The sequence below is a fragment of the Camelus dromedarius genome, chromosome 2 (assembly GCF_036321535.1).
Source record: "Camelus dromedarius isolate mCamDro1 chromosome 2, mCamDro1.pat, whole genome shotgun sequence".
In the NCBI taxonomy this organism is placed as follows: domain Eukaryota; kingdom Metazoa; phylum Chordata; class Mammalia; order Artiodactyla; family Camelidae; genus Camelus; species Camelus dromedarius.
Genome location: NC_087437.1, coordinates 65,840,290 through 65,866,556, shown reverse-complemented (window position 1 = coordinate 65,866,556; position 26,267 = coordinate 65,840,290). Strand labels below are relative to the sequence as shown.

Genomic DNA, 26,267 nt, shown 5'->3' with positions numbered 1-26,267 from the left:
CAAATTCCATTGGCCATTTGAAGATGTTGTCAATAGCCCCCGAGTGCCCTTTGGTGTCAGGGGCCATATGGTGCCTGTAAGTAAGACATTGCTTGGCCAGCCCCAGAGCAGAGGCAGGTGGTGCTGGGTCTGCTGGCTGCATCCAAGGCTGCTTCTGTGTGGCACGCAGCCTGCAAATGCTCTGGATCACCCACTGCGGAAGAGAGGAGAGTGGTGGGCAGGTGTGGATGGTATTGACTTACGCTCACAAAGTCCACTTTCCTCTGAGAGGCTTTTGGAATCTCAAATGGTTTCCATCTCAGCTGGAAAAAAAAATACACATACAGGAAAATTATTTCACAAGGGGAAACCATAAGATTTTCTAAATAAATAGCATTGATTACACAGAAAAAGGACAGCTGCTCCCTCTGTGAGGATCTGACTACTTGTGATTTTGTTATTTTAAATTTAATAATTATCCATCATTCCCTTAAAAGGACTCAGTTGGGTTCTGTGTATGTATGTAGGGTGTGTCCGTGTGTGTGAGTGAATTTTAACCTATATGTAAAATACGTAACCTATATATATATATATATATATACAGTCTTTGTTCTTTAGTATTTTAAATTACAAAAATAAAAAAATTGCTTGTTATTTCAGAAGCTGTTTCTTTTAGCAGTTTTGCTCAGGCACATCACTGCGTTTTGACTGATGCTGCTTTTTATGCTATTTATAATGAGCTCCCTCTCCTGGTGTGCCAGCCTCTCTGTGTGGGCTCCTGACACTGCAGGGGAAGGTTCTACTTCTTACTTCCAGCAGTTGGAATTGTGAATTATTTCTTTAAGAGAAAGAAAAAGCACCCAGCTGAGATTGGATTTGGTAAATGCAGCACCAGGTTCAATTTCTTCACCAAACTCCACGCCTGTCCCCAGGCTGCCTGATGGTTCAGTTTAAATCACAATAATCTTAAATTTAATAATGAAATGATCTAAGCAAGTGGGAAGAAAAATCAGCATGTCTGAGCACTACTAGAAGTGTCAGCCCCAGCACTTTTAATCAACTTGGCAGCAGGTCTGACCTAGCCAGGCTGGAGGCTGATAAACTCAGTGGCCTCAGGACATCTCACAGAGTGACCTGCACCCTGAGGGCTGGCTTCGCTGGCTGAGGTGCCTGGTCAAGGCAGGCTCGGCAGGGCCTCCAGTGGTGGGGAAGGAAGCAGCAAGTGGAAAGGGTGGCGCTGGGATTATTCTGCCTCTCTCACCTCGTCAGGCAGCAGCCTTTATTTCTTAAAAGCAAAACGGGAGTATCACGTTCTGGGACTACTTTAAAAGAATGTAAAATATTGATTTGAAAAACCGTTGTAGAAATCATGCTTCAGAAAGAAGGGAAAGGTTTAGGACAAATTCCACCAAGGTTGGTATTTCCTGTGGGAGGTAGGGGAAGCTGAGAGCAAGGATCTAGGAAAGGATTTCTCAACTCTGGCGCTACTGACATTTTGTGCTGGATAACTCTTTGTTGTGGGAGCTGTCCTGTGCATTGTAGGATGTTTAGCAGCATCCCTGACCTCTACTCACTGGTTGCTGGTAGCACTCCCCCAAGTTACAACAGCCAAAAATGTCTCCAGACATTGTCATATGTCACTGGGGGAAGGGGGACAAAATTTCCCTGGTTGAGCACTGTTGAACTAGGAGGATATTCCCTTGACCTCAGCAAGGGCCACAAATGAGCACTACTGGCTTTTTGAGGGGAGTTTTTGGTCTGCCACTCACCAGTACTTGCTGCTTCCCTCTATTGCAGAGTTTGTACACCCAGAAAGATTGTCTGGAAGATGCTACTACCTAGAATCTTGGTTCCAAGAAAATTCATCATTCTAGATTTCTCAGTGGAAGGGATTTAAGTAGCAGATGCTTGGGCAACCTTTTAGATCTACCCAGAGATTCTAAACTCTGGCAAGCCATGAGAATCTCCTGGAAAGTCTTGGAGACCCAAGACCAAATTAATCAGAATTTTAAGATAGTGGGACCCAGGCACCAGAATTTAATGAAATCTCTATTTTATAAAAGGTCTTTTAATGTGCAGCTATGGTTTAAGAATCAGCACACCCAATCCGGAGATTCAGTGATTTTTATATTATTGTTCATGGTCAAGAAGTCCAGTCAGTCAACTAAACAACCCATCAGTTAATCAGCTAAATTGTATCTGGGGCCAGTTACCAATAGCAAGGATGTTTAAATAAATATAAAGTCTAAGGCTTTCCAAACCAAAGAAAAAAAGAAGAGCAAGGAATGAGAAAGAATAAGGAAAAAAAAAAAAAAAGAAGGGAATAAAAGGGAGCAAGTGAGTGAGACAGAATCCTAGTTATAGGGGAAGGACTACCTGGTTTGTTGCACTGAGAAACAGCTTTGTAGATCTTCCTGAAACTAAAAATGCCTGTTGTGGGTAGAAATAAAGTCCTGGGCCCTAGAGAAGAGGTTGATATCCTGTGAGTGGGAAAGGCTGAACCAGAGAGGCTGAAGGGTTGGTTTGGTAAGGTTTTTGCTGGCCAGTTTTTCAAAGTCTTCTGTGGCACTTCAGCCTTCAAGTTATAAGGAGAGAGAGCCTGGGGTGGAAGGTGGAAGGGCACCTACATGATGATGTAGGGAATATACCTTCAGTAGGGCCCACAGACTGGAAGAGGCAGTGGCCTTGAAGAACCTCCTAGAATGCAAAAAGTGATGCCCTTCAGATGATGGAGATGGTATAGGGAGAGGAGAAATTTATCTCTGGGTCTTACGGCAGAGTATTGTACAGGCCCATGTTCCGCATGTCACGAACAATAATAAAGGACCCCAGGTGGTTCTGATAAACCTGGTGCCCACAAGAAGAAGTCAGCTTGGGGTCTTCAGGTAAGAGATTTAGGTCAAGAGTTTTGGTGTGATATCATGTTGAAAGTGAGGAGGGAAATTTGGGGAGAGGATAGACAGGAAGAGACATGGACTAGAGGGTAGAAACATCTGCTAAAGCCAGATGTTCAGCTTAATTGCATGCTGTGGAGGAGTAGCCCTCTGACCCAAGGCCAGCCCAAGGGGGCTGTGCATTGGGGGGGGCCCTGAGACCTGGGTTCTGCTGCTGCCTCTGTGCCTATTTACTCTGTGACTTCAGGCAAGCCACTTGATGCTTATGAACTCATTTTATCCTGTAACTTTTAAACAGTTTATTTTATTTGTACTATACATTATTGCTAAATAGCCCTCCACACAGAATTCAATTATTAAACATTTCAGAAACAATGAAGTCAATTGTAATACCCAATGTGATGTCTTGATTGTAGTAGTTATTAATAAATTTATGTTGAATGATTGAATGAATTAATAAATATAAGACATTGAGGACATTGCTACTATCTCAAAGGACAAGAATAAAACAAATATGTGAGACTTTTGGACGTCAAAATGACATTCAAGCAAAAGCTAGTAAATTGACAAATGTTTCTAAAAGTCCTAAGATTTTTTCTAGAATGTAAGTCAGTTCTTCATATATGGGAAAGCCCTCAGTTCTTTCATATCCTTTCTGATTTTCTATCCAGTTGTTTTATTAACTGTTGAGAGAGAGGTGTTGAAGTTTCCAGCTACAATTGTGGATTTAATCTATCTCTCCTTTCAGATCTATTATTGCTTCACATATTTTGCAGCTATATTCTGCAAATTCTATTGGGAAATAACCTTTTACCTCTTAGAAATGAGATGGTCGAAAATAATTTGAAATCTTCAAAAGAGTCTAAAATTAGAATTAAAAATTCTTCAAGGTTATCAAAGGAGAAAGACAGACAATTGGTGGCAACATTTAATGGTCAAGATTTGAAACTCATACCCAGATAAGAAAAGGAAACCCAAGAATTGAACTCAGTATTTCCAGAGTCGGAAGATTGGGAGATGTACTGGATGATCCGAGTATCACCTTCAATACTGTTTCTTTGATTTACTGAAATTCCCTCCAAAATTGCCTAGGACTCAGCTAGATTGGACGAGCTGGATACTCTCAACAACATGGCTGGCTTGAGGTAGACATATCATTAGAAGTCAGTACCATGTATCCAAGAATTTGGAAGTAACTTGTAGATGTAGTCATGATCACAGTGGGCAAGCAATTGTTAGCAGCAGCTATGTCTAGGAGAGTTGCAGTGAGTTTCAAGCCAGATTAGAGAAGATGATGGTGGTGGGGGAGCAGATAAAATAAAACAGTGGCTCATTAAATTCTTCAGCAAATCTATCAATCGGAGGAAAATGGGAACATGATTTAGGTGATGAGAAATCAGGCTTTGAGTGACCCATTGGGGTTCTGAGAAGGTAATAGGCAAGAACACAGCTAAGGAGGATTCAAGTCACTGTACTTTATTACAAAAGTCTTTCACAAGACTACAGAAAAAAAAAGTTGAACCATCATGGGACTTGGATGACTTGGATAGAAACCTGGATTTCCCATTTGACCTTGCCCTTGAGTGGAAAGCTAAGGACTTTACCTCCATTACTCAGCACTCAGCATAGAGCATGAAATGAAGTAGTCACTCAATAAACATTTGTTGGATGGCATTTAATTCTTAAAACAACCCTGAGGCTTCTACATTTATTATCTCTATTTTAGAAGTGACAGCACTTATGGTTTAAAGTAATTAAGTTATCTTGACTAAGAAATGATGTCAACACTCTCTCAGCCTTCCTTAGTAACCTACACCCCTGAGCCCTTTAATCTCAGCCTGTCATTATCTGCTTCCCAAACCATTCATGGCTCCTTGGCTCCTGAACATAGGCTTTGCTTCCTTTTAAGTTTTGCACTGGGCCTTCTAATCTGGGCCCTTATCTACTGCTCCTCCAAGGCTGAGTTGCCTTGGCCCAGTCTAACTCCTGGGACCCAAATCCTGCTAAGGTCCTTCAAGATCAGCATTCTTGTCCAATCCTCTTATGTTAATTCATTCAAATGATTTACCATACCTGTCTGAGTACTAGGTTTTATGCCAGGTACGGAGGTGAACATGACAGTCTCTGCCATCAGGGAACCTATTACAGAAGGTCCTGGAAGTGTGGGCACTTTCCAATAGAACAAGGAAATGAATAACTGGAAATGACTTTGGAAGAGAAATATAAACAGGAAGTTTCCCACAGGAATAATTCCTGGTACAGGGGATATTTAACATTCTTATACATGAAAAATAAGAGACACACACAATAAAATAATCTGGTTTGCAGACAGCGCCAACCTCTTCCCAAAGAGTGAAATGCAAGTTGATGGAGATGTACTGTAAAAAGAGCCAGCAAGCTGTCCAAAAGTGTTGAACAGGGCAATGTGCACTGCAGTGTTGGCAAAAGCCAGTGAATGCATTTAGAGAAATGCAATCTAGTCTATTTATAGGACGATGGGATCTGAGCTTTCAGGGAGTCAGTTACTTCACCAAATACTTGTGATTCTACTATTTGGAAGAAGGCATGTGCTGGACATTGTAGGTCATATGAAGGTGATGGAGACATAGATCCTACTCTCAAATATTCTGAGAAAAATTGAACAAGTTCAATGAAGAAAGTAGTATTTAAGATGAGTCTTAAATAATGGGTGGGATTTGGACGGGTGAATACTTGTGAGGGAAGAAGAGAAAATTCTAAGTAGATGAAAGAGCATGAAGCACCTAGGCAGGAAATTTTAGAGTGTTGTCCTGGAATAATAAAGGTCCCAATGTGGCTGGTCGATAGAGGGCATGGAAGAGAGTGAAGGGATTGAAAGATATGATGGTGAATCAGGGCTTTTGATCACCTGTCTAGGGAGTCTGCACTTGATTGGCTGGGCAGTGGAAGGGAGAGGTAATGGCAGAATTTAAAGATTTTTGAGATGATAATTTAGTAAGTTGAGTCTGGCAGCAAGGTGTAGGATATGGTGAGAAGACACAGGAATCAGTTAGGAGCCATTATAGCAGTCCAGGTAAGAGGAAATAAGGTCCAAATCAGGTGATGTTATCAAAAGGAAGGAAACTACAGATGTCAGAGATGTCTTGGAAGCAAATTCTACAGCAGTATTTCTTCAAGTGTGGACTAGAGCCAATCTGCATGCAAATCGTCTGGAAAGATTCCTGGGTACTGTCCCAGACCTACTAAATTAGAATCTCTAATTGGGGAGTCTGGGGATTCTACATTTTCAACAAGCCCCCTGGTAACCTTTATGTAAATGACAATCCCCATTCTGTGGACACTGTACCTAATTTAATGTAAATGGAGAAAGAAGTTCTCAAATATAACTCTAAAGATTGACTGGGCAGTGAGGGGAGGGGTCAGAGCAGGTGGTGTGGGAAAGAATGGTTGTGTCATTAACAGACCAAGAAAAGCTAGAGAGAGAAAAAGGTTTGGAAGGATTGGATAGGACTATGATGTCTTCAGTATGGATCCTGTTGAGCTGGGACATATATATGGCAATGTCCCATGTGGTGCTTGAAGTTGGCGGAGAGATTTGTAAGATATGTTGCAGAGAGGTGATAAATAATGTCATGGGAACGAATGATGTTAGATTTTTAAAAAATAAAATACAGGAGATGTGGAAGATGGCGAGCGGGAGATGAAGTGGATGACAGAGTATAAATGAGGTTCTGCAATGATGGCAACCCCAGAATGGCTTCCAGACTGGAGTAAGGGGACTGACTTCCTGCATTGTGGCCTATCAGGGTAGACCAAGCTTTGGGCTGGAATTATGTGGGGTGAAGTTAGATCTCTGTAATTCTGCCTGCTGAGACGTGTGTATGTAGGGGGTTTGGGCAGAGGCGGGAAGTAAAGTGGGCTAGAAAAATCCCCTGCCGCTCAAGGAATTCCTCCTCTTAGTTCACCCAAGCTGGGTATTTCTTATCAATAGCAACTAACCCTTCACCTCTGAGACAAAGACAGTCCAACTAAAGTGGGAATCAGTAACTGAAAATTGGAAGAAAAGTGAAGGAAGTGGAGGGAGAGTGTTACGGGCTAAATTGTTTTCTCCCCATAATTCATGTGTTGGAGTCCTAACCCCTAGTACCTTGGAATGGCTGTATTTGGAGATAAGGGCTTTCAGGAGTAATTAAGTTAAAATGAGGTCATTTGGGTGGGCCCTGATCCAATAAGATGTGTCCTTATAAGAAGAGGAAGTTTGAACACAGATGTATAGAGGAAAGACGATACGAAGACACTGGCATCAGACAGCCATCCAAAGACAATGAAGAAGCCTCAGAAGAAACCAATGCCACCAACACTTTGATCTCAGATATCTTGCTTCCACAATGGTGAGAAAATAAATCTTTGTTGTTTAAGCCACCCAGTCTGTGGTACTTTGTAAAGGCAGCCCTAGGAAACTAATACCAGGGGAGGAGGCAGATAGGGGTAATAAGGAAGGCAAGAAAAAAAGAAGGTAAGAAAGACAATAAGGAAGAGGAAGTGAGGGGCAGGAGAGAGTAAGTACTTCCCTCTTTCCCAGGAGGGTGATGGAGACAAGGAGGGGTAAGAGCATCTCCTATTTTGCAGGCTTACACAGTGTCATAGAACACAGGAAAGGACAGAGATCTAGGAAGGAAAAAAGGGAAGTCATCTGTTTCAGGCTGTGGGATGTTGAGGAGAAAAGGGTTGTTAGCCATGGATGATTTATAATAGTAAAAATGGAAACAATCTAAGTATCTGACAATAGAGCAATCATCTTATAAACATGTAGTGAATTATAATGCCACATGAAAAATTATCTGTACTCAAGGAGTTTAAAAAGACATGGAAAAAGACACAAAATACGTTTAATTAAAAAAAAAACCAGAATTTAAAACTGAATTAGAGCTTGAGTTTACTTACAGTAAGTATATTTGTAACTGCTTAAGAAAAAAAAACAGCATTAATATAAGAGTATTCACAGCCTCTTCCCCTTCCCCTCACTGCTCCCCATGGAAAATTCTGCTTTGCTCATTTCCCCTCCCTCAGCCCTTTGAACTCCAGTCTTACCATGTAGATCAATGTTACACATGTGCGCATGTGTGTGGGTGTGTGTGCATCTCCTGGGAAAAGAGGGTGAGGACCTACATCTAAGTGTCATTTTCTAGAGGCAAAAGGTAGGGGGAGGCAAGGCCAAGCCATGAACCAGCAGTCTAGGCCCAAGGAGCTTGGGGAAGACAAGAGCATGGCGAAGAGGTGAGAGAGGGTTGGAGTCCAGGAAAAACTGGGGAAAGGGGACTTTCAAAAGTGTTGCTGTGGGTCATATACTGCATGTTCTTTAATGTTTTCAGGAGAAGCAAATGAAGTTTGGGATTATTTTCAATTACTTTTGACTTCTGGCTGCATTGGACCCCCAGACCTTATTTATTTACACACATGTGCAAAGAAAAAGACTAGAAAGAAAGAAACCAAAACATTAGAAGTGGTTAACTCTGCATTGGTGGGATTATTAGGGATTGGCACTTTTATTTAAGTTTTGAATAAAAACATGTATTAATGGTAGGGGGTGCATTGTTGTTTAAAGAAGTTTAAATACTTATAATAGCCTAGGCTGGTTGAACTACAAAGTGTTATGGAGTGAATGAGGTGATCCAGTGGGTTTAGATTACTTTCTCAAGGAGTGTTTATGTATTGGAGAGACTTAGGCAAAAGCTTAAAGAGGCTGGAAGTCCAAGACATTTTTGGAGGGTGGGGGCTTTGGGGATAGTGAAACTTAAAGTTTCACAAATTAGACATCAGACACCTTGTAAGGATGTATTGTTTTGAAACATTTTTGATAATTTGTATGTCCTGCAGCAGAGGGAATTTTATGATGTGATCTTTAGTTATCTTTGAGGTGTTTCTCACTTGGCCCAAATAATACTGGTTGAGAACTAAAAGATAATTTCCTCAGCTGAGGATTAATTGGGTTAAAATTTGGACTTTCCAACAGTCAAGTGATTAGGGCTATAGTGATAACAAAGGTAAACTTTAAAGGACTCTGACCTTCAAAAGAATGCTGATTCAGGAATGCTGAGTCAAACTGGAAGCAGATTTGTTTGTTAAATTCTGGGATTCCAGAAGTTAGAGGAAGGTGCATGATGAACAAAATTCAATATATTATTATGTGAGATGTTAATGGATTGAGCTTGTTATGTTCACAGCTGACTCTGCATACACTCAAAAAGAGTTTGCATTAATTCTTAGATTATTAATGAAGTACACTAAAAGAAAATTAAGGTTTTGGGACATAGTCTTCCTGTCTTCCAGGGTATCAAACACAATGGTAATGATAGCATATCCCATAATCCTCTATTGGAGGAAACATTAAGTAATTTTCATGTCTTCAAATTCCCAGAGATGACTTACGTGGGGAGTCAGTGAAGCTGATGAAGCATCGGATCTGGTCTGTGACAGTGAAGACACACCTACCATACAGTTTCAGCTGGAGGACTGTCAGATGGGTCCCTAAATATAATTTCCTCAGACTTTCTCGGTGAGAGTCTGGAGTACTTATTTGGAAGAGGTTACAAGTGGGGGAAAGTGATGAATGCAGATTGCTGTGGTTAATTAATGAAGCATAAAATCGGAAAGAGAGATTAACTTGTCAAGAAGGTGTAAATGAAAAGACAAAAGGATAGATTTTGCAAGAACAGCCTGGGTGTGTATATCAAGACAAGGGAAGCAGAATGGTAGGTGATACAGGTTACAGAGCAGGGGGAGGATAACCACTACCTTGATGGAGCTGGTGTTCAAAGAGGCACTGTGGAGTTTTGGGGCCCCTCTGTCCCCACATGCGTGAGCACAAGGCTGGAAATGAGCAGGGGAAATACTGGAGAAGAAACGCTTTCAGTGGCCACTATGTGGAAAGTGCTCGAAGGAATTCAGAACAGGAGGGAAGTAACAAGTTCAAGGAGAAGTGCAGAGCAAGGAAACAGGGGGAAGAGGAGGAGGAAACAAATGTGTTTTCAGAATTTACTAGAAGGCAAGCAGAAACTTTTGATGCAGCTGTTTTGAAGACTTTATATTAACCCAGGCTTTTAAATGCAGTTTCCCCAAACTTCCCTGTCAAAATGTACGTTAACTACTTATGAATAATGAATTAACACACACAACCGATGCACTTGACTGTCATTTCTGGTGGGAGACTTCCGTTTTCTACTTTGTTAATTTCTGTATCACTTAAGTTTTTATAGGTATGTATAATAAGACAAAACAAGAAAAATTCTATCAGAACGAGGTTAGCTTCCATGGGCAAGCCACCTGTACCCGATGATCTTATTCATGTTAAATAAAATGTATCAATAGTCATAGAAATAATAATACTATATAATAAAAGGATATTACTGAGCTTATTACACATCACACTCACATTTTCCTTAAAGGTTAGGTTTAAAACCTCACCCCTCACCCTCTACAAACAAAATGTGATATAAAATGTGTGGCTCCACTGTTGCCCACTGTGGAAGCCCATGACTGGGTTAACAAATTGTAACAATCTCAGCTGCTTATCTCCTTGAAGATGTGCTTAGCAACTGCCTTGAGGTTTTAGCAATGACCCAGGCCCCCTGCTATAAACGCTGGGCGTGCCTGCTGTTAGTCTTCTATCCCCAAAACAGCCTTGGGCTGGAATGGTAAACAACTTATAAAAAGCTGCAGACTCAGAGGTGAGAAGGCTGGTTAGCCAATGACGGGTAAGATCCCCTGAGGGGGGCAACCTAAGACAGGCACAGCCGCCTGAGTCCAAGCTGTTAAGCAGCTAATTCTCATACGTTCCACCCTGATAAGCTGAAAGGCTCAACTTGAACATGATTCACCAAAAAGGGTCTTCTGACCTTGAGCCAAACACCAACAATAAACAAAGCCTTTGTACTCACTGTGATCCCACCCTGTCCTTCCCTAAATTCCTGCATTCCTCCTTTGACTGTACTCAATAAATATGGGAGATTTGAGCCGCTCGTGGAGTTGGCTCCCGACTCCCTCTTGCTCTCTTAACTTTTCCACAGAGTCTTGAGTAATTCATTCCGTCTTGGTGGGACTTCTGCTGGCCAGAACCCACAACTGCCCACACCACCACGAACAAATCCATGACGATGTATTAAGGTTACAGAGGCTTAAATAACTATGTGGACGATATGAGCAGGCAGGGCCACTGGACCGCCCCTCTCCACCCCATGTACCACTGGTTATTTGACAGTTATCTTAAAGGCCCCATGCTTTGAATTCCCAAACATCTGCCTGTGGACTTTTCCTATAACCCTTCTTTTAGTCTAGCTCAATGGTTCTCAAATTTGGTGTACATAAGAATTACCATACAGGGTAGCTACACACAAAACCATGTATCCTAGACTTTATGGGTGAGTTAAGGGCTTTTTCAGAGATAATTTTGTCTGTATTTAATTTTTGTCTTACTTGCTGATTTTACAACCACCCTGTTCCTTTGTATAATATGAGATTTGACTCTACTTGAGAGAACTGTTAGAAATTTAATTGGGGATTCTCTATACCACCTGAAGAAAAGAATTAGAAAATTTACTTTGGGTCAAATACCTTCTCAACCTTCCAAAACTAGTATATAATAAATGCTTAATTTTTAGCCTGAACAAGAATCCTATAGAAGTATAGGTATCCATCCTTTATTTTTTCTCATGAAAGACAGAGTCCTGTTATTAAGCAGTCAGGTCTATTTATTAATCTAAAGCAGATGAGTATGACCATTGTAATTCTCAGAGAGAAATTAGAGAATTTTTTTTCATTGAAGTATAGTTGATTTACAATGTTCTGTTAGTTTCTGGTGTACAGCATAGTGATTCAATCATATTCTTTTTCAGATTCCTTTTTATTATAGGTTATTATAAGATATTGAATATAGTTCCCTGTGCTATACCATAGGATTCTGTTGTTTATCTAATTTGTATCTGCTAATCCCATACTCCAAATTTATCCCTTCCCCTATTCTCCTTTGGTAACCATAAGTTTGTTTTCTATGTCTGTGTGTCTATTTCTGTTTTGTAAGTAAGTTCACTTGTCTCATTTTTTTAGATTGTGCATATAAGTGGTGTCATGTAATATTTGTTTTTCTCTGACTTATTTCACTTCACTAGAGTATGATAATTTTTAGGTCCGTCCATGTTGCTGCAAATGGCATTATTTCATTCTTTTTTATGGCTGAGAAGTATTCCATTGTGTATATATACACAACTTCTTTATCCAATCATCTGTTGATGCACATTTAGGTTGCTTCCATGTCTTGGCTATTGTAAATAATGCTGCTGTGAACACTGAAGTGCATGTATCTTTTTGAACTGGAGTTTTCTCTGGATATATGTCCAGGAATGGGATTGCTGGATCATATTGTAACTCTATTTTTAGTTTTTTAAGGCATCTCTGTACCGCTTTCCATAATGGCTGCAACCAATTACATTCCCACCAACAGTGTAGGAGGGTTTCCTTTTTTCCACACCCTCTCCAGCATTTATCCTTTATGGACTTTTGAATGATGGCCATTCTGACCACTGTGAGGTGATACCTCATTGTAGTTTTGGTTTGTATTTCTCTGATAATTAGTGATATTGAACATCTTTTCATGTGCCTATTGGCCATCTGTATTTCCTCATTGGAGAAATGTCTGTTTAGGTCTTCCGCCCATTCTGGGGTTGAAGTTAGAGAATTTGAGATGTAACCCATTAAGGAGTCAAGCAGGTTCTCAGAGAAGGAACAGTTACTTTAGATAGAATGATTTATGGCCCTTTATGAGATGAGTGTGGAAATAAATAGTTCAATGAATGAGGTAAGTGATTAAATGACTGTGGTCTGCCAGATGGGTTTCTAACTCCAGAGTGTGAGAGAGAAGTCTATAGGGATTGAATTAGGAGCCCAGGTGAGACTCAGGGGCAGGTGAATATGGGGTCCACAGGTTGCCTGTGGAAATTGTCCCGCACAGGGCCCTGCTCTGCCCAAGGGGCAAGGGGCAAGGGGCAAGAGCTGAAAGCCTGGCCTTGTGTCTCAGCACAGGACTGCGCCTGCAGTTGGAGGTTGGAGCAGGGACTGCCTTTTTCCCCGGGCTTAAAGGCTATATATAGGCCAGAACTAGACTAGGGAGGATGTCTGTTTCATGTACTAAACTTAACACAAGTTTAAGGGTCAGTTATTTAGACAGGATGTCTTGGTTTCAAAATGGCTGTGAGGTAGATAATATTTTAAGTTGTTAACCACATATTTTTCCACTCTCAAGGCCTCTCTTCCTGTCCCTGTTGGAGAGGAGTTAGTATCATTCAAGCAGGTACTTAGTTCTCTGAGATTTCTATAATTAGGGAAAAGATGGAGCAGGGCAAGAAATCAAAAGTGACTATAAATTATTGTGCCATTTGTTCTCCAAAGAGTCTAAGCATTTAAGGGAAGGTATAGGATTAGTAGGTATAGCCCAAACAGAATTGGGCTGTGGAAAGGAGTTGGGGGAGGGGAGAAAAGCAGAGGAAAAGGGAGAGGAGGGAGAGAGGGAGACTGACTAACTTGTGTGGACTGTGAATACAGAGGCGACCCATGAACCTGTGACCTAGCAACTCCCACAAGGAAGAAATGGCTGTCCCAGGCATATCCAGGACAACAGGACCAGAAATGTCTTGCAGATGAGTTTGTGCCCAAACCTGGCACAACGGTAGCAGAACAGTGGGCATGTCAACACTACCCAGTGAGAGAGGACCAACCATCAAGACTCGACCCCCATCCTACTCTGGCATCGTTTAGGACCAGACATTCCCAGGGAAGGCTGAGGCGAAATTGTTTTCTGCCAGTCTGGCAGATGGAGACTTCAGAATTTAAAAGTAGAAAATGAAAAAAATGTACCTGAATATGAATTCTGAGATTTATATGTTCTACCATTGCCTTTAGGTGAATAGATCAAAATGGCTGTATCAGAGTCATGGTTCTTGCCTACAGTATTCCAGGCACTGTGTGAAGCACGTTCACACCTGTTCTGTCAAGTAATCTTCACAACAACACTGCATGGCAGATGTCGTGATCACCCCAGTTTACAGGTGAAACACTAACTCAAAGACACAGCAGGTAAGTAGAGGGTCAGGGATGCAAATTCAGGTCTGTTTTCCTCCCTGCATTTTGTACTTGTTATCAGTGACATGGACCTAAACTCAGGAGCAAAGGGAACACACTAAGGTTCTCAGAAGGTTAAAAAAAAAATAGATCTCAGTCCATTATAGCATTGGATCTGTCTCATTACTGAAAGCAGAGTACGTAAATAATAGTGATATCCAGAAGGAAAGTCCATTTGTCACCAGATCAAAAGAAGGAAACTCTTAGGAATGGAAGTTCCTAGGTGACAAGAGACAGAATCCAGCTCAGACAACAAGCCTCTCGTTTCTATACCAGAGGCCTCTTTTCCAGTATGTAAGTGTTGGATGTGTTTTCAGTATTCTGTGATAAGTGAGTTTAGATTAAAACAAACAAACCAGCCTTAGGGCATATAGATGCATTTTCACCAGTCTATATAATTCCCTTTCATCCAACTCACCTGGGCACTCTGGCTGAGTCTGAACCACTTCTGTGCCCACCTAGAAGCCATTAGGCTAGAAGAACAAAAGCTTATATACACAAACGCACACATACACACACGCACGTGCACAGGCACAATCAGTCAATTCCAAAATTCCCATGCAAGTTTGAGCAAAAGAACAGACACATTTAAAAAAAAATCTGTCTAATTTCTCAAAGACCTGGGCTAGATTTAAATATTTATACTCAATGCTTTGAATACATGCTATGTTCCAATTCACAGGACCAGGTTACCTGGTTAGGATCAGGATCAACTTCATCCCAGTTGTGAGTGACGTGGCCTTGGTCAATGGATTCAAAAGGCTTGTGAGAAACTGAAGGTAGAATCCTATACAGCCAGCTGGGGGGAAACAAGGACACATAAACCTCAGGGTGATGGTATGAGTGATGCACAGACTGGCTTAGGAAGTGCCATCAGGAGGACGCTCAAGTCAACAACGATCTGTGGGCTTTAATGTGGGAAGCAATGACATAGCATCACTTCTGAATAGCCACTGCTGTCCATAGCCCTGGCCACTTCTCAGCTTTCACTTCACCCATCACTCTTCACATTGAGGCTCCAGATCTTGGTTATTTCCATACTGACAAAAAAAAAAGAATTGTCTTTCCCAATGACAACTATAAAGGAAGGAAGAGTACCTTGAAGGATATCTGTTCAGGCAAATCCACAGACAAACATTAGCTTATGTACATCATTGGATACGAATCCTTGCTCTGGCTCTGGAAAGGGAGGACGTTAAGCCTACATAGATTGAGAGAATTTGGATGGCTTCTTTGTTATTTTTGAAATATAAATCAATTATCTTCTTCAAAATTATAAAGGTAATTCATGCCAGTGGTAATAATAATTCAAGTAATTCAGAAAGTCTCAGAAGGTAAATGGTGTTCACCTCCAGTTTTTTCAGGGCCAATCCTCAGAGGCATCAGAATTGAACAACTTTCTTGTATATTCTCAGATATTTTCAATGCATGATAAGCAAAATCACCAAGTTGTTGTATCACTTTATTCTCACATCTGTAATGTGTGAGCGTGCCTGATAACCCAAACATGGAGTATTAGTAATAATTTTGGCCTTAGAGGTAAAAAGTAGTATCTCATTTTTATTTTGCACTATGTTTATTATGCATAAGACTGAGGATCTATATGTTTATTGGCCTCTTGTAATTTTTCTATGAATTACTTGCACAAGTCCTTTATCATTTTCTTACTGGGTTGTCTTTTTGACATTAATTTGTAAGAGGTTCAGGGAATTAACACATCTGTCCTCTAAAATAATAAGACTACCTATCTATATTTCCTTACAGTACATTTATGGCTTTATTTCAGGAAGAGAAAACTCTAATGAAGGAACCCTGAAGGACACTAGGATGAGAACCATCCAGAAGTTGAGAAGGACACTGAAACTCACTAGAAGGGACCTAAGTCCTTTCAGAGGCCATTACCCTGTCAGAGGACTGCAGGAAGAAGAACATCACCTGGGCAATGGAAGACCAGAGCTGCTTGAACAGGCTCTGGCCCTTTGAGCCCCAGGACAGTTTACTTCAAAGGGTGGAGTTGACCTGGCCCCACACTGAGCCATTTAGGAGATAAAGGGGCTAGATTTGTTTGGTTTTTATTTGATTCCTCCAGTTCTAGATGATGTGATCTCAGACACTGAACTGCAGGCCATGCAGTAACTAAGCCTCTCCAGCTTCTAGTAGTGGAATTGAGAACCCGTGTGTGTATCTTAGAACCAACTGTGTCTTCTTGGGCCAGTTACAAAACTTTCTTGATCCTACATTCCCCATCCTTACCTCCCAGGATTGTTGTGAGGTCTCAGAGTTTACGTACCCAGAATGCCTGGCATACAGTTGGTGCTTACTTATTAGATGTGTGTTGAACTGTCTATCTGTCTACCCCTGATCATCTGGGTTTTTGTAGTGGTCCAGATTTTCCACATTTTGTGTCCTGGCTCTCCCTTCTCAGGACTTAAGGGAGCAGCTAACTAATCTGGTAAAAATCAGCTCCTGATAGATATAATCTCTGATAGTTTTGCAGGGGTGGGGGAGGGGTCCTACACTCTGTGGCTTAAATGAATAGTGACTAAATGTAAGAATTCCAGGCTTTCTCACCTATGGATGGAGCTGGCTCCATCTTCCCACTGGGAATTTTGAGCATTTTCACAAAATTCTTGTGGATTCCTTTGAAGAGTTCTAAGCAGATGGGTGAGCCATGCCCTGTGTCCCTTGTTTTTTAGCTGAGTTTATAAAACTCCCCAGGCAGCACTACATTGCCCTGGACAGAGATTTAATTCTGATTCAGGGAATGGTGCCAGCTTCTTAATGAAATGCCAACAGCTCCTTTTCAGCCTCCTGGAACAGAGCTCTGCTCCTGCTGGCTGAAGATATTGCTGAATAATGGAGGCAGGCAGCAGAATCCGGAGTCCAGGTGTCCCGTTAGTGAGTGGGTCATAAAGTCAAGAACATAGTCATGGAGGCCAGGCTGTCATAAATTAGAATGGACAGGAATCGTCTGTGTGCTTACCTTACCTTGACTATCTGGGCCACAGAGGGAGAGAGAGAGATGATTAAATAGCAATAGAATTAGCCCCTGATTTGACAAGTATGGGAAACTATCTCTTCCTCCCTCCATGTACATGTCTATCCAGAGAGAAGCAATACTGATATTGGCATGATAACATGGCACCTGCCACTCAGTTCTCTGGTGGCCTCCTAGGGATACCCTGTACTGGAGGGAGACACTCTGCTATGGTGGCAATGATGATGCTTATAATAATTAATGTTAATTGAGTAATCACCATGGACCCGGCATTGTGCTAAGCACTTTACATTTTTTCCTTTAATCCTCATCACAACTATGAAATAAGTATTATTATTATCATTTTAACAAATGAAAACCCAGAGGCTCTGAGAGGGTAGATGACCTGCCCAAGGTCACAAAGCTGGAGAGAGAAGGAGTCAGGATTTAAACTCAGGGGGCCTGACTCTGGAGTGAGCCTGATTAACCACTAAGGGGAACAAGCTATCATTTGATTGGTCCACTCTGCTTTTGTACTCACTATCTCATTTGCATCTCAGGTGGACTCTGTGGAAATAAACTGAGTCACCTTCCACTAAGCAGTACAATACCACCTGCCCTCCTCCCCAAATCTCCAATATAAGTGGCAGCCCTCTTCAGAGACGCCCTCGTCTGAAATTCCTACAACTAGACGCTGCTTGTTTCAGTCACAGCACTTGCTGCCTCCCCAGACCACAACACTTACTGCGTCCAACCTGCCCCATGGGAGTTAATCAAGGGAGTGAGTTCACTGCCCTGGCTTGTAGGATTACAGCAAACACAGAGCATGATGCATGGTGCTAATGAATGTGCTGGTTTCCAGCAAAGGCAAATTCCAAAGAGTAAAAACCTTGTTAATTCAAACCACAGGGGCCACAATACATGACCTTTCATCTACCCAAGCTTGGATTATCCAACATTTTCATCTAAAGAACATAATACTTCTAGTCAGCTGAGGGGGATATTGCACTGAATCTTCTCTAATTTTGAGTTAATCAGTATTTTAAAAAAACACAAAAAATGAGTAACCCAAAATTCAGAACTCAACTGGTAACCCTAGGGTAAGGCCAGACTATGAGGAACATTTTCTTCTGTGTACAAGCATGGTTTATAAATGGAATTAGATGTGTGTTTTCAAGTCTCTGTGCAGCTGCTCTCTCACCTTCTTCCACCAGTCACTTGATTCTAGCTGGAGATGAGGCCCATCCTCCCCTGACTATGATCCAGAGCACAGCCTGTAAGCAGCAAGATCTTGGGCAGCCTGGGAGGCTGTGGTCCAGGTATAGGAGGCAGCATTGAATACTAGTCATGTACCCATAGACCTCAGGTCAGAATTACCCTAATCCTTTTACCTTCTCTTATTGGTGCTCCGTGGACAGGTGAAAGCTGATCCTGAGAGCTGCTCAGCATACAGGTTGTAGGGGCAAACTTGAGGATTATTCTAAGACAAAGGAGGCAATAAATGACACCAGTCCAATCTGAAAAGCATCCCACCTTCCCACCAAGCAACTCAGTTGGGGAACTCTGCCTTGGATGGAGATGCTCTGGGCCACTCAGTGCACACAACTATCTCCAACCCATATATACTTCTTGTAATAATATTTTAGGTGACTCTTCCCTCTGATGCAAAAAGTAATTCAAGCTTATTGTAGAAAATTTATGAACTATAACCCATTATCTCACCATGCAGAAATAACCCAATGTTGACATACGGATATATTTCCTTTCATTCTTAAATGGGGATTCTGTAATATGTGTAGTCCTGTTAATAATTAGGGCTTCTTCCTTTTTTAAAAAAGGAAGCACTATATCATGAGCACTTTTTTCATGCCATGAAGTATTCTTCAAAAACATTTGAAAAAAATTTGTTTGCCATATTTTTACTATTATAATGAACACCAGTGTGAACATCTTTGTACATACATTTCTTTAAAAAGGACTGATTATTTTCTCATCATTGTTATATCATATGCTGGTCAAGGGAACTACAAGGAAGTCCCCTTAACCCTGGACCTAGGGGATCCTCTTGAAAGTCCTACAGTTAGTCTTACTTATTTAGGGTTGGGTGCTTGGCCATAGGTAACCACCATCCAACTAACCTTCATATTGTCATTGTTTTGCATCCCAATTGTCTTAATGATTTGTGAGGCTCCTAGACAGTTCACAGGCTAAATTATAAGAACCATGGTGAGTAGAGGCACTTGGCCTGAAGGCCAGTCATTCATTCCTACAATTCAGAGCTCTCTAAGCTAATTTTCTATTCACTCATACCTGTCCTTCTGGCAGGGCACCTGGGCAGCGAGGGTCCTCCGAGGCACACTCATTCCCAAATCCAGAAAGATACTGCATATGACAAAGACACAGAACCATTATCAACAGGATTTGACAGTCTACAAAGGTAAGAATTTCTATATGAACATGCGTTTGTATATCACATTTTATACGTAGTACCTTTGCTATGTCTTGGCATGTGAACCGTTTAGGAAAGATAATATTCTCTGTGTGAATTTTAAAGACCCTCAGTTAAGTGGGAGAAGAATGCTGGATATTGCATAGACTCTCCACCCTTAGCTGTACTTAGTCAATTTATGGGCTTGTTCTTAATTATCTCACTCCAGGGACAGGTTCTTTAATTCTGGTTCCATCAGGGAGTTCCTGAGAGGGGAGATGGCTCAGGCATCACCTCAATTCCAGGTTAGCAGGGTCCTGCTTGCCTAGACTGCAACCTCCCTGAGGTTGGAGCTCCATTCCCCCTCCATACTCTGAAACAAGCACCTGTAAGGAGGTGTGTGGAACCAATCTGACAGCAAAACCCTTGAGAGAAAGCCCTTCAACGAGCCTCACTGCAGGCAAAAGCTTCTCCCTGGAGCACTTGTGTATATATTTGCATCTGTGTGGATGTATGGAAACAAATTGTGAAGATATGGGTAGCTTTCTGGAGAAGTGCCAAACCAGCATCTGTCCTCAGTGGCACAATGGAGTGCATTCTGATTGCCATCTGTTTACATCAGGAAAAAGGGATTTCTTAACAAAGCAAAGTGTGCAGAGCCCCTGAAACTTACTCTGACTTAACAGTCAACACACCTGTGAATTCTTTTTCACTGGCTGGCTTCTCTGCTAGTTTATAAACTCCATGAAGGCTGGAACGATGGCACTTTGTTTACCTCTACTTGCCTGGTGCCTGGTTTGTAAAAGGTAATCAATAGATACCTGTTGTTTGAATTAGTTTTTCCCTTAGAGTCTGTTCTTTTTTTTTTTTTTAAACTTTTTTTTTATTGAGTTATAGTGAGTCTGTTCTAACATGAGTGGATGTATGTTGCTCTAAGTGGGGTTCGAACTCCCTTTTCTCTAACTTAAACATCCCCGCAAGAAGGTCATTTTCTTCCTGTAGTTGTTCTTAATAAATGTACTTAATTTTAGCCCACGATAATGAAATTGCCACCTCATTCAGTGAGTGAAATGCCACCATCTGAGCACATGTCTTTAAGAGCTATAAGAAGGATATAAGTGGGTGGAGGATAAGCCCTCCAGCATTCTTGGCAGCCTGGAGAAGGATGAGCTTGATGGAACACACCTGGATGTGTGAGCACTGATCAGGGGCAACAGCTGCCCATATTTGGAAGGAATATTAAATGTGAAATGTTATGACCTAGAAAGCAATGGAAGTGAAATTACTCTTTTTGCCTCCAGACACAGTATTTTTTTTATATTTGAAAATCCATCAGCACTAAAAACAGCGAGTCACATTCCACACAGATTGGTTAACAGCCGCGACATGCAGTTTGGAATGATTTCTTTGGGGAAATGGCAGAGACTATCCAGCATTCTGACTCTCCACTGAATACAATTTTCTTCCCTCTAAATGAACCCCATGCTCACCATCAAGAGGACTAAATTTGAACTGCTGAGAAATGGTAATGTCCCCAAATTATCTTCAGTTCTGTGGAATGGAATTTTAGACCAATCTGTGACTGAAGCTACTGAGTATCACAGTGCCTTCTCTTTGCTCAACTGCAGCATTGTTTCTCTCTGCAAAGGGAGGCAGGAAGGTCTGAGTGCTGAGCAAGATGGCTGAGCTTTCTAGCAGGACTGGGTGGGTTTACTCATTAACCTTCTCTGTTCTTTGCAACTGCTGACCTTAGAACAGAGTCCAGGTTTATTTGTATGTTGGGAGCCAAGGAAAAGAAACTTCCTATATGTAGCTTTAGAGCATTTGCTTCAGACTGCTTTAAAAAATAGAAAAGAAAGTCGAAAGAACAGCTGGTGGTTTGGAAGGGAGCCACCCAGCTCAGAGAGAGGTGTGAGTTCTGAATCGGTTTCACAATCTTAGCTGCATGCATTGGCTGAAGACGAGGGTGGAAACTGCTGAGTCACTCCCAAAACAAGTTGGTTTTCCTAATCCCCTGAGAGAAAAATTACAGATGAGTTTATTAGAGCTTTCAAATATCACATGCCTTACTGCTGGAGGGATCAGAATCAAGGAAGCCGCATTCTGTACTGCTTTCCCAAGGCTTTGGGATCAAGGACAATATCTGAACTCTGCTTCTATTAGCTGTGATAATCCAAGCTTTCCACTCCAGCTGGTTCAGTGACTCTACAAATATACCATATACCAAAAAATAAATAAAATCTAACATTAGGCAAGTGTGTTTCTATGTTTTCTTCAATCCAGATTTCAGAATAATTTGATCCAACATAAAAAAAAAATATTATTTTGTTTCCTTCCAAGAGAATTATGGGCCTCCTTTCTAAATGACAGAGCAAGTTACTGAGTTCCATGTAACTTCAGCACCATCAGTTCTTTGGCAGCTCCCTGATATACAGCTTTCTAATTCTCACCTGGTCCCCAGGACATGATTTATTTGTCAGAGTAGTTTTATGAGGTGCCTTCTCCTGACTGATTCTGGGTAACACCCTGATGGGATGAGCAGATGGTGAACCTCACTTCCTTTTACTGGGCATTAGGGAAAGAGAGACAAGTCAGAGTAGAGATGGAACTATAGCTACCTTTTTTTTGCCCCCTGTGGAAGGAGTCCAGGATTTCTAGTGAACCTTGTTGGGATCACAGAATATAGACTGTTAGGGGAACTTGCAGATTACTGCGAGTGGGCTGAATTGCTGTCAGCTCAATAATGACTGTCAAAGATGTCTATGTCTTAATCCCTGGAATTTGTATCACTTTGTATAGGTAGCTCTTATAAGAGACTTCATAGATGTGATTAAGTGAAGGATCTTGAGATTGGAAGATGTCCTGGATTATTTGGGTTGTACCCTAAATATTCATAAGTATCCTTAAAAGAGGGAGGTAGAGGAAGATTTGACTACAGAAGAGGAAAAGGTGATGTGAGGATGGAAGGAGAGATCAGAGTGATGCACTTTGAAGACAGAGAAAGGGGCCTCAAGTCAAGAAATGCAGGCAACTTCTAGAAACTGGAAGGGCAGGGAAACAGATTCTCTCCTTGCATCTTCGAAAGGAACCAGCCAACACCTTGCCTTTAAGCCCAGTGAAACTGATTTCAGACTTCTGACCTCTAGAACTGTAAGCCGAATACATTTGGTTGTTTTAAGCCACTAAATTTGTGGTAATTCGTTAGAACAGAAACAGGAAACTAATACAATAATTATGCAGACCAGGGGTCCCAACTCTGGCTAATCATTAGAATCATGGCTAAAACTTGTTAAATACAGACCCAGACCTAGTGAATCAAAATCAAAATATTTGGTGATGGGGCTCAAAGCCTGCCTGTTAAACAGTTCTTTTAGAAATAAGGAAATCAAGACTTGCAGAAGTGAAGCAACCTAAGAATGTAGAATTTAATTTTGTTATGTCATCTTTTGAATTTTCTTCCCCCGGTTGTGCTGCTTTTATGTAAATGTGATTTCATTTGAGGCTTTGTGTTGACATATGCATTAAAATGAAGAAATAAAAGCAGAGGAAAAATATTTTTTTAACTTATGATGTGTATTGATTAGAATGATGCAATCTGGCTTTCTGTGTTTGAATTTCTGATCTCTAGAGCTAACCTTTCCTTGTGGAGATAAGATAGCAGGCTGGGAAGAATGCCTTTGAAACTGAGAACAAAGACCAGCATGCAATTTACATTGGTGTGCTGGCGCTGTGCATAATAAGTTGCTTAAAAATTTCAGCAGGATAGGATTTTAGAGATAATTTATTTATAAATGGTAAGGATGTTTCCAACCCCTGTTGAGCTTCCCCATAGGATTTTCATCAGGAAATGAAGTTTTTATGCACTCCCCCTCTTAAGACTTCAACTACCACTGTTGATATGACTTTCCAGATCTATTCTCCTAGCCCTTCCCTCCCCTGAGATCCTGATCCATACATCTGATCACATTCTGGGATTCTCTTCTTGGCTGTCCCTGAAGGAACTCAAGTTTAGCTGAACTGCTCTTGTACCCCAGGGCATTCAGGGCTTTCTGTGTGTACTGGGGATTTGCACTCGCCATTTCCCCTAGCCCCTTTCTCTTTTCACTTAGTCAATTTCCACTTCTCTCTTAAGACCCAGTTTAGGAACAGCCTCCTTCAGGAAGTTTCTCTTGACTCAGTTCCTTTTCTATGTTAATCTGTGGCATTGTGTACTAGCACATAATATTTGCTGAATGAAAGAATGAGAATTCTTTCTCAGTCCTTCTAACTCTCCATCAGGCTTAAAGAAGCAAACTCTTTTACTTCAGCGTTGAGTGGTTTTAGGATCCCTATTAATTAGGGAGATATTTGATTTTTAAACTCAGCATCAGTTGAAGGGCATTCAGGATGTGCTCAAACCCTGGAAAAAGGTTGGAATCTGGCATACTTCATTTGAGTAAAGGTTCTGGGCAGTTCTCAGTTTCACTCAGTGCGTATGTTGGGCTGATGCAAGCCTGGGGTGGACACAAGTCATGGTTTCAGATACTGGGGACATCCTCCCTTTCTTTGGCCTTAAGGCACTTAGCCTTGTAGATGCCACTAAGGCTCCTTTTGGAGCCTAGGTATGGATTCAGACAAACCCAATTTCTAATCCAGTCTCTATCACCTATCAGCAGTGGCCTTGGGCAAGTCACTTAATCTCTCTGAACTTTACTTTCCTTAATTGTAAAATAGAAACAAGAGTGGCTACAACCCAGATTTAAAGATTATGAGTTAATTCATTAATAGCACATAACCCACACGTATTTTTCAATTGCACATTAAATAATAAAAAGGAATGATTTCTTAGAGGAAGTACTAGGGCTTCTACTGGCCAAGGGCTAATTGTAAGCCTCAATAACGGAATAGATTAAATAGGTTTAACTGGTCAGCTGGAGTCCGTCAGGAAGCTGCAGCAACAGGAAGGTGTTGGAGAGTAGGGGCTGGCAAGCAGACACAGTGAGAAATGTGTCCAAGTGTGTCTGTGGAGGGGAGCCCTTATGATGTCTACAGATTCCCAAGATAATAATTGAAATGAACCAGGCAAGAGATGGACAATTAGAGCATCATCTCTTTTCTTTATCACCCCCTAGCCCCAGCCATGCCTACCGACACACTGTGGTGAAGCCTCTGAATACAGTAGCTTTGACTAGGGTCTAAGTCCTTTCTAACTCTGACATTCTGGAATTCTCAGACGCGTCCTTGAGTTCTGGCTGAAGAAGCCACAGCAAACTTGCCAGATAGTTTCTTACCTTCAGCTCGGCCATTTTCCTTCTGCTGCAGGTGTGACAATTTCAGGAAACCCAGGCCCAGAGAGGGTAGGAAGCCAAAAATGCTCCTGTTTCTTCTGCAAACCACCTTCTGGATGTTACTACGCCACTGCTTCACTGTGCTCACTGGTCAACAGGTCAAGCAAACTACTCACAAACATTTCCTAACTGCTGCACTAGGGAGAAAGTCCAGCATGCTTATTTCCAAACTGCTTACACAATTGCCTTTGGTTTTTATTAAACCCAGTCTGTTTCTGGCAGAGTTTGCATGGGCCTGTCTCTTCACCTGAGGTAAAGGTTGACCAATTCCTTGTTTCAGTTAAAATAAGCAGGCTTATTACTAAAGGCAGGGGATTTAAAGCTCTCTACGAAAGGAACTGTAGTAGTTAGTACCTGCTGTGTGTGGCAAAGGCTTTTCCACTCAGTTCGGGCTCAGGTGGGAAGGAACAGGCAGACTGTTCACTATCTGTGGAGGTGAGAAAATGATCTGCGCTCGGACACAGGTGTTTACACGTAGCTGCCTGAACCAGGGATGGGGTCTAGACAGCTCTCCACAGGTGCTCCAAGAGATGAGCTGGGTGAACCATTCAGAGCCTGAAGCACTTCACTTAAAGCAAACTGAGATGTCTATTAGTGCTTCTCTTACTTTCTTATTTAGTGCTCTTATAAATTCTTTAAGAATCTTATTTCCTAATGCCTGTATCCCTCTAAAAACAGACCAAGCAAGGATTACTTTCCAGCCACCTTTTCCATGACTCCCTTGTCCTTCATCCTGGCTACTCTCCTTAGCCATGGTCAGGTATCAACTTCATGGCTAATGGCATTCAGGAAGGAAGAAACAATATATCGAGTGCCTGTTTGTGCCAGGTTTTCCCACAGACATTACCTCATTTAATTTCACAAAAACAATCTTGTAAACTAGGCTTTATTATCACAAACTCAAGTGCAGCAGTCTGGGCATGAAATGTAAATGGGTAAAGTAGGCTGGGTGATTTTTTAAGATAAGACTTCTATATAAAGCGCCAATTTCTAAACATTGGCAACTTAAGTGAATGAATGAACGAATTGCAAAAAATGCCCACAAATTCGTTTCATCCTTGTATGCATACCCCTTTACAATGTGACTTGGCTGTTCCTCTCAATATGAGATGGAGTCTTTTACTTACCTTTGAATCTTACTTTGGGTAATAGCAAACACAAGTAGAGGTTTGAAAAAATGTTTGTGCCTTATGATTTGCCCATTTCTTGCTACTTGAGACCACTATGTAAAGAAGTCAGGCTAGCCTCCTTGAAAATGAGATGCTACACGGACAGAGACATCCAGGCACGCAACAGCCCAGCACTAGCTGCCAGATGTGTGATGAGGCAATCTGCCTGCCAGATGACTGCAGACGGGCAAGCGACCCAATGTGAGACCAGCAGGAGAACGACCAGCCAAATTGCTGACCCAAAGGATTGTGAGCTAATAGAATGACCTATTTTATGCCACTAAGTTTTGGGGTGTATTTGTTAAGCAACAATTGATAACTGATACAATTATGTCAAAAAACATG

The 26,267-nt window shown here is 41.5% G+C and overlaps 1 protein-coding gene across 2 annotated transcripts in view; it reads right to left on the bottom strand.

Moving 5' to 3' along the window:
• HGD (homogentisate 1,2-dioxygenase) overlaps positions 1 to 24,903 on the bottom strand; it is a 43,556-nt gene extending 18,653 nt beyond the window's left edge. Inside the window, exons 1-5 of one of the 2 annotated variants that reach the window (XM_064494799.1) lie at positions 24,697 to 24,903; positions 19,309 to 19,380; positions 18,390 to 18,478; positions 14,715 to 14,820; positions 243 to 302 (exon numbers count right to left, since the gene is read on the bottom strand). In XM_064494799.1, the coding sequence (XP_064350869.1) occupies positions 243 to 302; positions 14,715 to 14,820; positions 18,390 to 18,478; positions 19,309 to 19,380; positions 24,697 to 24,711 (342 nt within the window). In that variant the 5' untranslated portion in view covers positions 24,712 to 24,903. The remainder of the gene's footprint in view (positions 1 to 242; positions 303 to 14,714; positions 14,821 to 18,389; positions 18,479 to 19,308; positions 19,381 to 24,696) is intronic. The other variant, XM_031455075.2, reaches the window with a different exon arrangement.
• Between the last annotated feature and the right edge of the window lie 1,364 nt (positions 24,904 to 26,267).